This window comes from Orussus abietinus, unplaced genomic scaffold, assembly GCF_000612105.2.
Source record: "Orussus abietinus isolate OABI.00-Male unplaced genomic scaffold, Oabi_2.0 scaffold98, whole genome shotgun sequence".
Taxonomy (NCBI): Eukaryota; Metazoa; Arthropoda; class Insecta; order Hymenoptera; family Orussidae; genus Orussus; species Orussus abietinus.
This window is the reverse complement of record NW_019394383.1, coordinates 56,193-70,279: the sequence shown is the minus strand read 5'-3', so window position 1 is coordinate 70,279 and position 14,087 is coordinate 56,193. Positions and strand designations below refer to the sequence as shown.

The 14,087-nt window shown below is 45.0% G+C and overlaps 1 protein-coding gene across 1 annotated transcript in view; it reads right to left on the bottom strand.

Annotated features, from left to right (window-relative positions):
* Nucleotides 1-14,087, bottom strand: part of LOC105698912 (calmodulin-like) — a 193,760-nt gene that overhangs the window by 173,276 nt on the left and 6,397 nt on the right. Inside the window, exon 2 of the mRNA XM_023432105.1 lies at nucleotides 9,546-9,855. Within this exon, the coding sequence (XP_023287873.1) occupies nucleotides 9,546-9,855 (310 nt within the window). The remainder of the gene's footprint in view (nucleotides 1-9,545; nucleotides 9,856-14,087) is intronic.

The window sequence follows — 14,087 nt, the reverse complement described above, 5'->3', positions numbered from 1 at the left end:
CCTGAATCGCGAAAGAGTGAGAGAGAGAGGGAGAGAGATGGACGTATCACTGATAGTGAGACCGGCCGCTATAAAGTAAGAGGGCATACGTACGCGGGCGCTTATCACCTAAATGGAATTTGTGTGATACTACAACAGCCGCCATATAACGAGAAAGAGGGGCGTCTCGCCCGATAGCGGGAACCGTCATTGTAGAGTAGGAGGAGCATGCGGTTCCCTAGAGTAAGTTACCTAAACGAAATATCTCATCTTATGCTACAGCAGTTGGTAGAGTACGCTGACCCATGATGCGCTATGCTGATGAAAGGATTAACACATTGTTGATCGGCAATTTTACGACACAAATCATTCCGGCACGAGTTAACTCGTGACCGGTCAACAATGTATTAATAAGGACGAATGAAAGAAATCGGAAGAACAGGCGAAATATACAGTTTTAAGTCAATTGATATTTACTATTATTTTTTTCTACGAAATGATAAATATTTACATAAGGGAATAGAGTTACTCAGAAACAGTCTCGTGCTACAGGATCGGCTGTGATGGAAGATAGATGCGGGCTTTACAGATTTTAAGTTTACGGAATATTGGTTTTGTAGATTTTTGGAAGTCCGTATAATTTGGAGCACTGATCGTTATCGATTGCTCCAAACATAACGAGTCCCTCGGGTTCGGACCAGTCGACATTCGCCTTAAATTTGAGACACAAAATAATTTCCTTGCCGAAACATCAGAATTCTGATTAATCCTGCTGGATCGTATCGTTGAGTACGACTCTATCAGTGGTGGCATAAAAAAGTTTGTCTAGAAAGTCGAAATCACTTCTTTCTACTTAGTTTACAAGGAGAAATGAAGTTCATCATAAACCGACAAGGATTTAAGTAATCGCCGAACAAGCTTATTTTAAAGGAGTTATCTTTAACTGGAACCGATAACCATTTAACTGAGCCTGTACCGTTCCTGTTGCAACTACCTTGCCCATGGGAGCGTCTTCCGGTCGAATATAAGTGCATGTACTCGTCGCTGGAATGCAATTTTCACGGGATATCTTGGACCTCAGGCGACACATCACAGAAGCGAGTTAGGAATAATCTTCGAGCCATTTCACAACATGCCGCCACAATCTACGTTAAGGGATTGAAGAAGAAGTGGTTAGAAAATCTTATAGGACACCCCGATCGCATCGTTGACCTGGAAGATTTAACTTGTACATCGCTGCAAATGTTGCGAATCGATACCAACACACAATGTTTGCACCACAACGCTCCGTGTTTCAATTGTCCGACTGAAAAAGCTGAATTGTTAAGAAACTAGTTATCGGAAATAAAGTAACATTGAAATAATCAGTTGTGCATATTTATTCATCGCACACTCCAAATGTTATTTTGCACGCTCTGAACACTGAAATTCAATCTGGTTATACTGCTCGCCGAGGTACCGCATGATAACCCAAGTAACACAGCTGTCAAAAATGCGTCTAAAAATGTTTTAAAGATGACTTCTAGTCTTGGAATGAGAGTACTAAAAATGCAACTCACATAACAGTATCCATAAAACGGTATTAAAAAGAAAACCATTGTAAGATAATTAAATTGACTTGTAACAAGCCGTGTGCCTCGGACCTGTGCGCCTAAGGCCGAGCTACACGACTCGGATCAACAGTGCAGTCGGGCCCTGCACCACGGCACCAACCGACTGGTGTCTGCCGCAGCCGCTACGCGGTGACCCACGACCCGCGTCTCTCGCAGGCGTGCAAGCCTCCCAAGAAGTATATAAGGTGCGGGAAAATAGAGCAAGGAGAGTGTCGTAGGAAGGGAAGAAACCCGCTTACATATAGACTCTCAAAAACGATCGCAGGAAGAGGCCTTGAATCACTATAGGTGCGAATTCAGATCTCCGTACGATTTCGACAGAAATGATACGAACCCGACCTGTACCGTCGCGTCACCTCTCCTGACCCGGAAGTTCGAACCATAGGTCGAACTAAACAGTTACCTTTCTGCTACGCGACAATTAAGATTAAATACGTTGTCATATGTATCTGGTCCGTTTCCAGTCTTGCACTTCTAGGCGTCAATCGGCTGACGCGGACGGGCAATCTACAATCACCACAATCGGAGAATAAATATCATTTGTGATTGTTATCAAATCTTGCATATCTTACTCCACCCAGACATTTTTCCTCGGGGATACTCAAACGCTCCGAGCGGGCTACTGTCGCGGGAAGAGACGAACGTGGACCGCGACGAACGAGGGTGCCACCTAACCCGCGCGCCCCGTGTTCTATCGTTACAGACTATTCGGAAAATTAACAAGAACCTGACTTTTCTATATAAAAAGAGATATCATTTGGCAATTATAACTAAGATGCCTATATTTACTCATCATTGTATGCTTCAAAAATCGCTACCTAGAAATTGGCACATTTGTGGTACCTTAAAAGTACAATTTTTAGTTAGCACGTTGACAATAATTACGTTCTTTTGCGCGAGTTCTTTGACGCAAGAAACGGAAAAAAAAAACTCTTGTTCTGTGATTCATTGTGTATATTGTGAATATTATGTGGAATATGAATATGTATACGTTAATATATTAAATAACTTTTTATTTACAATCCGTTTTATTTCTTTCTTTCATAGAATGTGTCGTAGATATTTGGAAAATTTGTCACGGAAAAATACATTACTCAACAGAAAACAAAAATTGACTTTTATGTAAAAAATAACTACCTAAATATGCTGATAATGTAAATCGCTATAATTTTAGTGTCAAAAATATTCTCTCAGGACTAACCATTCGAAGTGTTATTCAACGAGTTGCTGCTTATAAAAACATTGGATGATATTTCGGATGGTTAGCTCCGAGGGCATGTTTCCGACTTCAAAATGGTGATAATATCCTTTTTCTGTAAGCAGAATGGCATGATTGTTTTCAAAATAAAAGTGGGTATATTTTGTTCTTTGCTCATTGTTAGTTATGCACTGATCCATGTCACATCTCTCAAAACCTTATAAAGTACTCCTATATTATATATAAAACGATATCCCATCCATCTCAAGGTATTCTTTAGATACCTTTGTCGAAATATTTTGATTTCTAATTAGATATCTTTTACTACAACTAAACGTTGAATCAAATAAAAAACTATTAGTCAATCTTACAAAAACTTTCAGATATCCGAAATTTCATGTGAATTTGAAACCTTTTAGGGGTTTTAGAAAGATAACTTTTCCGATTAAAGAAGACACCTTTCTGACACAGAATAGTCAAACAAAATGTCAACCAAATTGTTAACTTTATTGCTGGCCTTTATATTATTCGTATTCTCTCTCTGACAACAATGCAATAGCTTTCGGTTGACGATATGCTACTTGGGGAATTCATTCTCCTCGTAGCATGCGTCATGTTTCGAAATGTGTCATTGTCATCTTTTAACACCTTCGCCTTCCTTGTTGGTAGATATATCAAGAGGCTCTTATGAATATTTACCAGCAAACTTATTCCATATTTACTCTAAACTTGTCGTATTCCACTAATTTTATAATCCGTATCAGCTTCTAACTCGGACAACTTCTTCGTTGACAGATGATCCTCTAGGCAGCCCACTTTGTTAATATTTGATGAATTCATTTCTCTGAAACATCAAGTTCACCTCCGTGTTACCTTTCTTTTTCAGAGTATTCCCGAGTCTGGAGAATACATCTGAGGATGGAGGCTTTAAAGATGCCGACATAATCCCTGAAATCAATGGCTATCTACCAATTCTTGGAATCTGACTGCCGCCGACAAGGGTACCAACACAATTCTTGGAATAGAATGGCTACCAACAAATTTATTTTGCTTAGACCATTATGAGATCCAATATTGCTGTGGGAGCGTCGACAAATTGCACCGTGAATCTTATAGTGAAAAGCTTCAAAGTGGAAGCTTCAAAGGTAAGGACAAAATTCTTCGAATCAAATGGCTTCCGGCAACGGTCATGGAATCGAGTGGTTGCTGGAAAAATTCCTGGAATCCAATGGCTCCTGACAGAATTTCTGAAATCAAATGGCTGACGAATCGGTAGAAGTTTCTTGAACGTTCTTGAAACGTTGAATCCGCTAGGAGGAGGGGGGCTTCTATGCCCCATGTCGACAAGTCGGTCGAGGGTTGACGAGGAAGGTGTCAAGAAAGTTCCTAGAATCCAATGGCTGCGGGGTGGAGTGAGGAAGCTTCTTTAACGTTTCGTCATTATCCTGAGAGGTTGAAGGGAAAGGGTGTTTGTGTGAAGAGGGATTCATGAAAGGGGGGTCGGAGGGATAGGGTCTTACTGGAATAGATGATGTCGCTCACCGCTCGACAACACCCATTGCAGACACATAGACCTTCTGTGCGGGAATGTGTCCGTGTGCATGCACATCTATCGACCCAGAACTGGCCCAATATATAGTAACATGTATAGAAAAAAATCTAGTGGCGCATTTAAGTCTTCAACGCCAAATCCATTGGACCTTCAAGATAGCAGATGTTTTCCGAGCCATTATTGGTGCTGACTTCCTTCAATACTATGAACGGCTGGTTGATCTGCGCAACAGGCATCTGGTGAATGCAGACATGGGTTTGGCAGCTTCCGAAGTAATAATTAACACAGTTAGCGACGGATTACCTGCCGTAGAGAAAAGATCGACATAAGGCATAGGAGCCTCACCCGCAAAAGTATCGACGAATTGGTTGACCGTCGACCATATCGAGGCGAAAGACCCACCAGTCTTAGAACATCCAAGATGGGTGACAGCAAATAAATTGAAAGCAGCCTAGAAGAAATTCCAGTTTATGATAAAAGAAGGGTGTTGCTATCCTTTGAACAGCTGATGATAGACAAGCTCTTTTCACGTGCTTTTGAGAAGACTTGGTGAATGGAGACCTTGTGGGTACTGTCGACATCCAAATTCGATTATGGGACCAGATCATTTCTCATATTCAAGACATCGCGATCAATGTACACAAGAAAACAATATTTGCAGTATTAAATTTGAAACTTACCACCAAACTCCAATTGCGGTTGATGTTTCTAAAATAGCCGTATCCACTCAGTTCGGATGATTTAAATTGACCGTAATGACTTTCGGATTGAGAAATGCAACATAAACTTTTCAACGTCATATGGCCGTGGTACTCAAGGTACTTAGGCATCTGCTTCTGCTATTTGAACGACATTTTAATAGCATCGTAATCCCTGGAAAAGCACCTGCTGCACGTCAAAACAGTGTTTGGCAGGTTAAAATTAAACGATCTTACGGTCAACATGGGAAAATGTCTTTGTGGAGTTTCGACATAATTTGTCTAGGATATCACATTAGCTTTAACGGTACAGAGCTACTTACGAATAAATCTTGGCCGGAAGCCCCGTAGAAGAAACATTAAGTTATCCTAATTTATTTTTCCAATTAGTTCCATAATTCTTTTCTGGTACTTCGAGCGCATGTTTTTCTGTTAGCGCCGTTACTCATCGTACCGCAAGCAATTTCATTTTTTGTTCCAACTACAATTTTCCAACTACGATTTTCGAGAGTCTAAGGACTCATCCCCATTACCAATTTTGTCATTCCTCTTACCTAAACCCTATGTTGTTCCCTGAGTATTTTATGTAAATCTTTCTTATTGTAATTTTCTCCGACAAGGAAAGTACTTCAGGTGTACCTCGCCGATTTTCTTCATTCTGTGATATTATAGTACATGAAAAAACATTACAGACCTTTTTTTTATACGTGCTATCTCGGCGATTTAAGGGGTGAAATGCACCCTTAAAGTTCACCTCCGAAAATCGTTTTCTTTTAATATCTCAAGAACTATTGGGAATTTTGTAACGAGATAAACATTATACTATTCATCATGTATAGACGATATTATAGGGTATCATTTTACCCCAAAGGATTACATCCTTCAAATTTGATAAAACAAAATAGCCATTTTTTGACAATTTTTTTCGATGTAAAAATTCAAAATTATGCCGATTTTAATCTAACCGATTCTGTTAGATAGAGTACAAAGAAACCCCAAGAAGAAGTAAGAATTATTGAAAAAAAACTCTACAATGGTTAATTATTACTTAATATTTCTATCGCTTTATAGTGATTTTAATGACTGCATCTCGGTGTAGTCTTCACATCTCCATTTTAGAATGCTTAAGGTGCTTAATATTTGGCATTCGAATAAAATCTAAAGTACAAATTTTCTTTTATCGAATCTGTTTCAGATCTGTCGAATTTACATTCTCGGTGGGAAAACCTCTTTGTGGGTTTTTGGATAAGATTCTTTTTCCGCTCGACATAGGGTGATTGTAATCATGTAGTCTTGCCTACTCGACACGTGGCCCCGCGGTAGTTTCTCGTTTTTAAGTCCGGTCGTTGGCGAGACCGGTACAGTCGCGGTTTGGAATACGCTTTCGATTTTTCCCACCTCACGTGTAGATACCGATTTTCGTTTTGTATTGCGTTATGGCCCTCCGATTTATCGGTACCGACCCACCCGGCCTGTAAGGCCTGTTTTGTCTCGTGATACCCAGGTGGCGTTAGTTGGGTGTTGCGCTCCCGGAAAGTTGGGAGAGAAAGTTCTCGAGGAGCATGCGGCTCCCATTCTAGTTGCGACCCTGGAGGAATAATTCCTTCACGCGCCGGTGGGGCCTAGAAGTTTCTTGTGCGTTGGTGTCGATTTGATATAATAAAGAAAGGGTGAAAATTCCGATAGAATAGGACTACATAATTGTTTTTTCCTTCCATTTAATCTTGCGGTAACCTGATCTGCCACTCCACAGAATTAATTAATTGTCATCCATTTCTTCACTGGTTGGCTAATTAAACAATTCCTTGCTTAATTAATTATAAAAAGTTAATGAGTAGGTGAATAACTGTTGGTTACACGTTGACTGCCACGAAAATTTTACATGGATTACCCATGGCTTCAACATAAATTTCTTATTATGCGTCGTCGGTCACCGCTTGTTCCACGCTTCCATCACCGACCCTCGCGAAACTTTGCCAAACCTCGTAAAAATTCCTTTCCCTTCGGATCCAATGAATTCAAGTACCACGAAGGCACCGTGTGTTGCACTCCGATCCAACGGGCGGGGCGCTCATTCGGGAGCGCCGAGAGTCTTGTTGCCAGGCCCGACCCTTGTTCCCTCTGGCTCACCCCCGTGCCCGAGTCCCATCCGACTGCCCCTACACTCGGGGCCTACCCTTCCCTGGTCGGCAGGCTGAGCGCCCCGGGGCCGTCACCCGGGGCGCGTGTCCCTCTCGACCTGTCCACCGGCGCACCAGACCTGCTTGCCTGACTTCCACCTCGTGCAAGAGAGTAACGATGAAAAACTTTTCAGTTTAATCGTTTGAACTTGGCAACAGACAGCAGTAGTCATTTTATTGCTTTTACCCATTACTTGGTTATTCTTTTATTGACATTGCATTAACGGAGCTCTTTTCGACCTTATGTAAAGTTTTGTTTTCTCAGTATGTGACTCTCTGCAGTCATCCTACAAGAGCCTCCGCATTCCCTTGGAGCTTTTTGGCACAACCCCCGCCGCCACCATCCACAACCCTCCCCAAGGATTCGCGAGTGTCCGCTGCGTGTTTCCCTCGGCCTCACCGCCCAGCTCTTCCCCTAATTAGGCGTGCGAATCCTCACAAGAGTTTGGCTGTTCGCAAGCACCACTCACGGACGTAAAATTCGCGCTAATGGTAGATATGACGGGCAAGCGTTCACCACATCCCTTAGGGGGATGCGATCTCCCCGTAACCCTTTCGTCACGAGCGCCGACTATACTCGGCATCCACGCGACGACCTGCGTATACACTGGCATTCATCGATGGACTGGCATTCATCGCGGACCTACTACCGTCTCCAGCCGCGCGGCGCACTAGCGGCGGGAGAAGCGCGGAATTTGAATCGCCCAAGGGGCAGAATGGATTTCCTAATCAAAATAAATGTGTATAAACAAAAACAATTAATGAAAATTATTTAAATATTATTGTGAAGTATCCCTGACTCACCGTAGTTACAGAATTTCTTGAACAATATATTAATATGTTTTATTAAAAGTTAATTAGTTTCTTAGCGATTCAGTTGTCCCATCTACTGAAACGAAGTTAGAATATTATCTTAACTTAAAAAAATTAGTTATTAATATTTATGCAGTGAAATACCGCAGGAAAATTTACAATGCATCCACTGTCGGACATAGAAACAGAATCATCCCACACGCAACGATAGGTATAATATACGTTGTGACATGGCAATTACCCACGGGTCTATAAACCCTTGCCGAGGCCCGCTGCACCTCGGCCTCTTGCGCGCATCATCTTCGCCCGGTCGCTTCGAGCGGGACCTGCCAGGAGACTATTCTTTCCTCCACTATCGCGCAACCTCCTGAAGCCCACCGGGATCCATCGAGAGGCTACCTAAAACTCCAAAATTCACGAGTCCTTGGTGTCCGCCAGGACATTCTCTGAGTCGACTCCACTAAGCTACCAAAAATTGGGCGCCAGGTCTCCCCAGGAGGCCAATTCTCAAAATTTCCCACAAAACTTCACAAATTCCCAAAATCTACACGAAACGTCTCTTGGCCGGCCCTTGGCTCGTTGCGGCCGTTGCGGCGCGCCCGGCTAGCTCAAAGCGCACGCGCCAACTTTGGGGAGGGCGGGGTAACGAACTCTACCGGACAAATTCTCGAAACACGACTATTTTATCTTGGCTCAGAGACGGAAAGTGAAAAGGAGAAGGGAAATTTGTCAGACCATCAATTGATTAACTCAAGACTCGATTAACTAGAAAATAAAGCTTTAATTAAAAGAAAAAAAAAATGTGATTTCGAGTGGGTTTCCAAAATAGCCTGTCCTATTTTCAGAGGCGGTATAGGACCGACTCGGTCGAGAATTCAAAGTTTTGTTGTGACATTTGGATTCAGCGGCGATGAATACTGTGAGAAACTCAGTTTTATATAAGTCCAACCATTTATATATTTTTATCCGCCATGTGGAATTTAAAAATTCTATTATCAGATTTCAATTAAGCACTTGTAAAAACCATGCGAAACCGTTTCTTATAGTAATTCAATCATTGTGAAATTATATTATTCGCCATATTCGATCCGCCAGATTGAATTTTGAAATTCTGTTGTCATATTTTAATTCAACGATTCCAAAAATCTGAAGAACTCCTTCTTTCTTATGAAAATCAAATCATTTCGAATTTTATTGATAACCTTGTTGGACCCATCAGTTTGAATTTTGAAATTTTGTTGTCATATTTGATTTCAACGGTTCCAAAAATTTAGAGAAATCCTTCTTTCTTCTTTCTATAAAAATTAAAATATTATTGATCAATTTTATTGATATCGCCGATAACCAGTGATATCGCGATCCGCCAGTTCGAAATTGAAATTTTATTAGAAATGTAGGTAACTATTTAGTATAGCGGTATCGAAGCAATGCCTTTACTGATACATCATTCTTCGTTGATTTATTGCTATAATAAATGCTTTATTAAAGAGATTCAGCAATATAAATTGTTACCCTTCATTTGTGTCTTGGTGATCCTCGGCATTTTGTTTGATATGTAAGATGTCCGAAGAGGGGGTTCATCGCGATGAGTGTTATCGGTGAGCCTGCTTGTTCCCGGTAGACTCGCAACCATCGATTCTGCGGCAGTATTATGTTCAAACTTTTGGAGGTCGTTCAGAACATTTTGTTCTTCAATGACACTAGGTTCCAGAACTCCATGTGATTTCGAAGACACCGTCCTCGGGTGAATCGCAGGTTTTGATGGGCCAGCCGCAATTTCCTCTCGTCCATTATTCCCCACGATTCCACTGCTCTGTCTGGTCTGAAACATTTTCAAACACATGTATATATATATATACTGTGACGGGGTGAAATTTTGGCCACGTCACGACTCGGTAAAGATGCTTAAATTAGCCCATTCTTGAGCTTGAAATGATCCGCGGTCCGGTTGCTTCCCGAAGAGGAAAAAAATAACGAATGATTGAATAATTTTGTGCGCCTCTTATTTCAAGTCGAGTTTTTCCTGCTTTGTTTGATTTCCTGCGAATAATCCCTGATTATTTAAAATTTTAAGGCGCAGTCTTGCTGAAATTTTTAGTAGAATGTTCGAGAACACGCGAAATTTTGGTAGACCTTGCGAAACCTTTAGCCGTTGAGCCCGCGTATCAACAGAGGCAACCTTGCGGCCGCGCTCCGGTCGCACGACGCACCGGCTACAAGAAGAAAACCGTCCAGGAAGCCGTGGCGTACGACAACTGCAGACCCGGACTCACCGACCGCGGTGCCAAAGCCAGTCCGTCAGGTTCACTCGGAAGGTAACCTGTCGGTCCTGCTACCAACCCTAGCTGCCTTGTCTGCGAGGCCGGGCCGTAGGTGGGCCAGGAGGTCCGGATACGGTTGCTTGCAAGGACATCAGGACTAGTCGGCCAGTAGCCCGACCAGGAGGCAGGAGCTCCTAGCAACGACCCTGGCTGCCACCAACGAGGCAAGACATGGATGCCGTGTTCAGGGAGGTCCCTTCACGGCCAAGTTGCGGCGCAGGCATGGGGTACAAAGGATCGGGAATTCAGTTGTTAACCGGCGTCAAGGACTGACAACTTCCGGGCCAGGAGCCCGATTATGTTTCTGCCGGAGTACCTTGGGTTTGTCCGGTGGTTTGCACCGGGTGAGCCAGGATCCCCCGGAGGGGAAAAATTGGGCCGCTTCGAGGACTCAAACGTGCTGAGGCTCGACGGGTCACCGACCGCTACGGCCGTGATATCACTGGAGGCACGGCGGACACAGGGACGCGCCATTGACCCCCCCTTGATTGTGTCGCATAGGCGATCCTGCACTTTTTCACGCGGGCGATCTTTTGTTTCCTGGTACAATTCTTTCTGCTGAGGGACTGTTGAAAAAGTCGGATTTTGTTAGGCTTCATGAGAGGACGTAGGACTCCTTGATCGGACGCGGAAGCGAATTCTTTCTCTTTCTTTCGTCGTGTCCCGCAATTTAGCTTGACCGTCGCCCAATGTAGTGTCAAAGTCGCGCAGTATTAGGTAGAAGATTTTCTGCTTAAGAAAATTTAATTTGTGTATCGCGCGAATACTCGTGAATCATTTTTGTCTTCGGCGATATAATCTTCATAGCGTAATAATTTACAGACTTTTTTCTTCACAGTCAATTTTCGAGTTTGGGTGTCATCATTTATATATATATTGTGACGTGTCGGAGGTACGCGACGCGACACCTGTGTAAGACAAATCGAACCTTGTCCCCGCGACGGGAATTAACGCGATAACTGGTTCGCGGGGGATATAAAAACAACCGCTTGCTCGGCGCGTCGAGAGAGAGCCTCGCGCGCACACAACACGGGCAGGGTCACGAGGTCGCGAATTAATACATCGCGATCAAATTAATATAACGTCGATATGAGTCACCTCGATTGGAGGAAATGATCACGACCTTGACCCCGGCGAATCAAAGGGCGAGAAATTACAAATCGTATAAAGGGTAACCATCGTGTCCAATAGCACGTCAAAGAACGCGGACCAGAGTGGGAACCCGACGATACAGCAATAGATCCCATGTATTCCGCGGGTATAAAAGGCGTGGATTTTCTCTAATCGAGGTCCTTTCTGATCGTTCTATCCCGATCGAAAGAGCCTCTGGACGTGGTAGCATTGCGCTGCTCCTCCAGGAAATATCCTATATTCGCGATACCCTTGCCAGGCATCCCCTGGCAAGTGGAAGATTAAAAGGCTCGAGGAGACAAGGCGACAGGGCCGCTCCTCACGAGCACATAGAATTCAGTGCCCTTAGTAGGCAGGTGAGTCCAAGCATCCAAGGAAGTCCGGCAAAGCGTCCGGCAGGGATACCTTGGACCACCTACGAACGGTGGCCATTTAGACGGATTCCCCTTCCGGGAATCACCGTCGAAAATCTTAGAAAATTCGGCAAGCCAACTCGCGTGCCGTGCGAGGTGTAACGGCATAAAGCCGGTCCCCCTTCCACTCGGCAGCGAGGCGCTCCGCGGCCGGTCTCGTGCTCTCGCGTCTGCCCCCTCGGCGTGACGTCATCGCGACGTTCCCCGAGTGTCTGGCCGCTCGAGACGACGCGCATCCTGCTCCTCAGGCTCAAGAACGGTCTTGAAGCCGTGCACCTGCCCCTCGGCGTGACGTCATCGCGACGTTCCCCGGGTGTTTGGTCGCACGGGCAATTCCGTGCCTGACGGAGGAACTAGGAACCTCGTATACAGGAGACGGCCTCGTACCCCCCATCTAAGCCCCCGGCGTGACGTCATCGCGACGTTCCCCGGGTGACTAGAGGTACGGGACGATCCAGACTCGCAGTACAAGGTTCTTCCACACTCACACACCGAGGGCGTGACGGCATGGCGCCGTTCCCCCTTTGTTAAAGGGTCACGGGGACACATTGCACAAGGTGTGACCGTGGAGCCCGGCCACACATAATCTCGAATAGACTTACGATTTCCAAAATCAGGGAAATTTAATTGAACACCATACTTGACGCGACGGAAAGACACACGGAGACCCTTATAATTTCGAGTCTACGACCGAACCTTCCTCAGATAAAACATATAAAATTCCTGGATTCCCTATCATACGGCTTTCACTGATGAAAAGTGCTTAGAGGCTGAGGCTCTGCGCCGTTGAAAGCCCTAGCCAATCTGAGACTGCCAAGAGGAAATCCAGGAAATTGCCAAAAGGCAAATCTTACCCGATTGCGCGATACGACGCGACCGAACAAGGGGGATAGGGCCGGTACGCGAGAAAAGTTACAATATATTGTGACGTGGAAAATTATCCCCGGGGTCTATCTATCCCTTGCCAAGGCCCGCTGCGCCTCGGCCTCTTGCGCACATCACCTTCGGCCTGAAGAGATATAAGAACCAACCGTTCCATTATTCGGTTAATAATTTCTTGGGCCTTAAGCCATGTTAGACAACGTATATGTCGAATTTTAATTTGGTCGCCAAGAGTGAATTCTTAGACGCTTCAAGGTCTCGCCCAGTAACGCTAGCGGTAAGCGCGACGGTCCGGCTCGGAGCGCGCGACACTCGACCTCCGAGAGACGACCCATAACAAGACGTCAGGGCCATCCGGACATCGGCTCCAGGAAGCGTCAGCGGGGCACCACCAGGGCGACCTGAAGGACTGCATCAAAGGACAAAGTTCCGCCACCAAGGGCGGCACCTGCCTCTCCCCTCAGGCCACCTAGACCAAGCAGGGGTCGGACCTGCGGAGGCCGCCGGATGCCGAACCCGCGGGGGCAGGGCCTCAGATCGTCCTAGCGGCGTGAGGAGGCCCGCCCGCGGGGAAGGTGCCGACTTCCCGGCCAGGCACCGGACCGGCGGGCAGGTGTCCACCTGCGAGGCCCCGAACACCGCCGACACCCTCGAGGAGGCGTCTCTGCGTCCACGAGGAGCCCGTCCACGGCCATGGATTGGTGCGGCGGACGGGCCAAATAGAAACACGACAATGGGGATTAAGTGGCGCCTCTGGGACCACCGAGGCCATCCAGAGCGACCTCCTCGAGGGGGGGACACCTGGGGCCACGGCCCTGATCGAGCCCCAGGTCAACCGGGACCAGCCATCAGGACGACGGACACCTCGGAAAATCTACGCGGCACTAAATTAAATTGGGAAACCTCAAACGACTAAATTCACAAAGAAAATATTTGAATGGTGAACAGACGCAAGCAAAATCAATCAAAGGTTTCGGCGAGTAAGGCAGCAGTAACACAAAAAATACAATAAAAGAAAAGCGCAAGAAAAGGCAGCAAGTTCAAAATATCAGCGCAAATAATCGGCGCAAGAAACCGAGACTTCGGACACTAAAAAACTTTCCTAAATTACATTTGCGCGGACATAATTATGATGCGACTAAATTATCGGATCCCGAAACTAACATTTTACAATAGTGAAATTCCGGACATAAATAGTTACTTTTCGATTTATAAATGGAACAGTTTAATTGAAGGCAGGCACTGTTCTACAAGAAATATTCAGCTCGAAAAGGGAGAAAATTATAGGGGTTCACCTATCGCGAAAA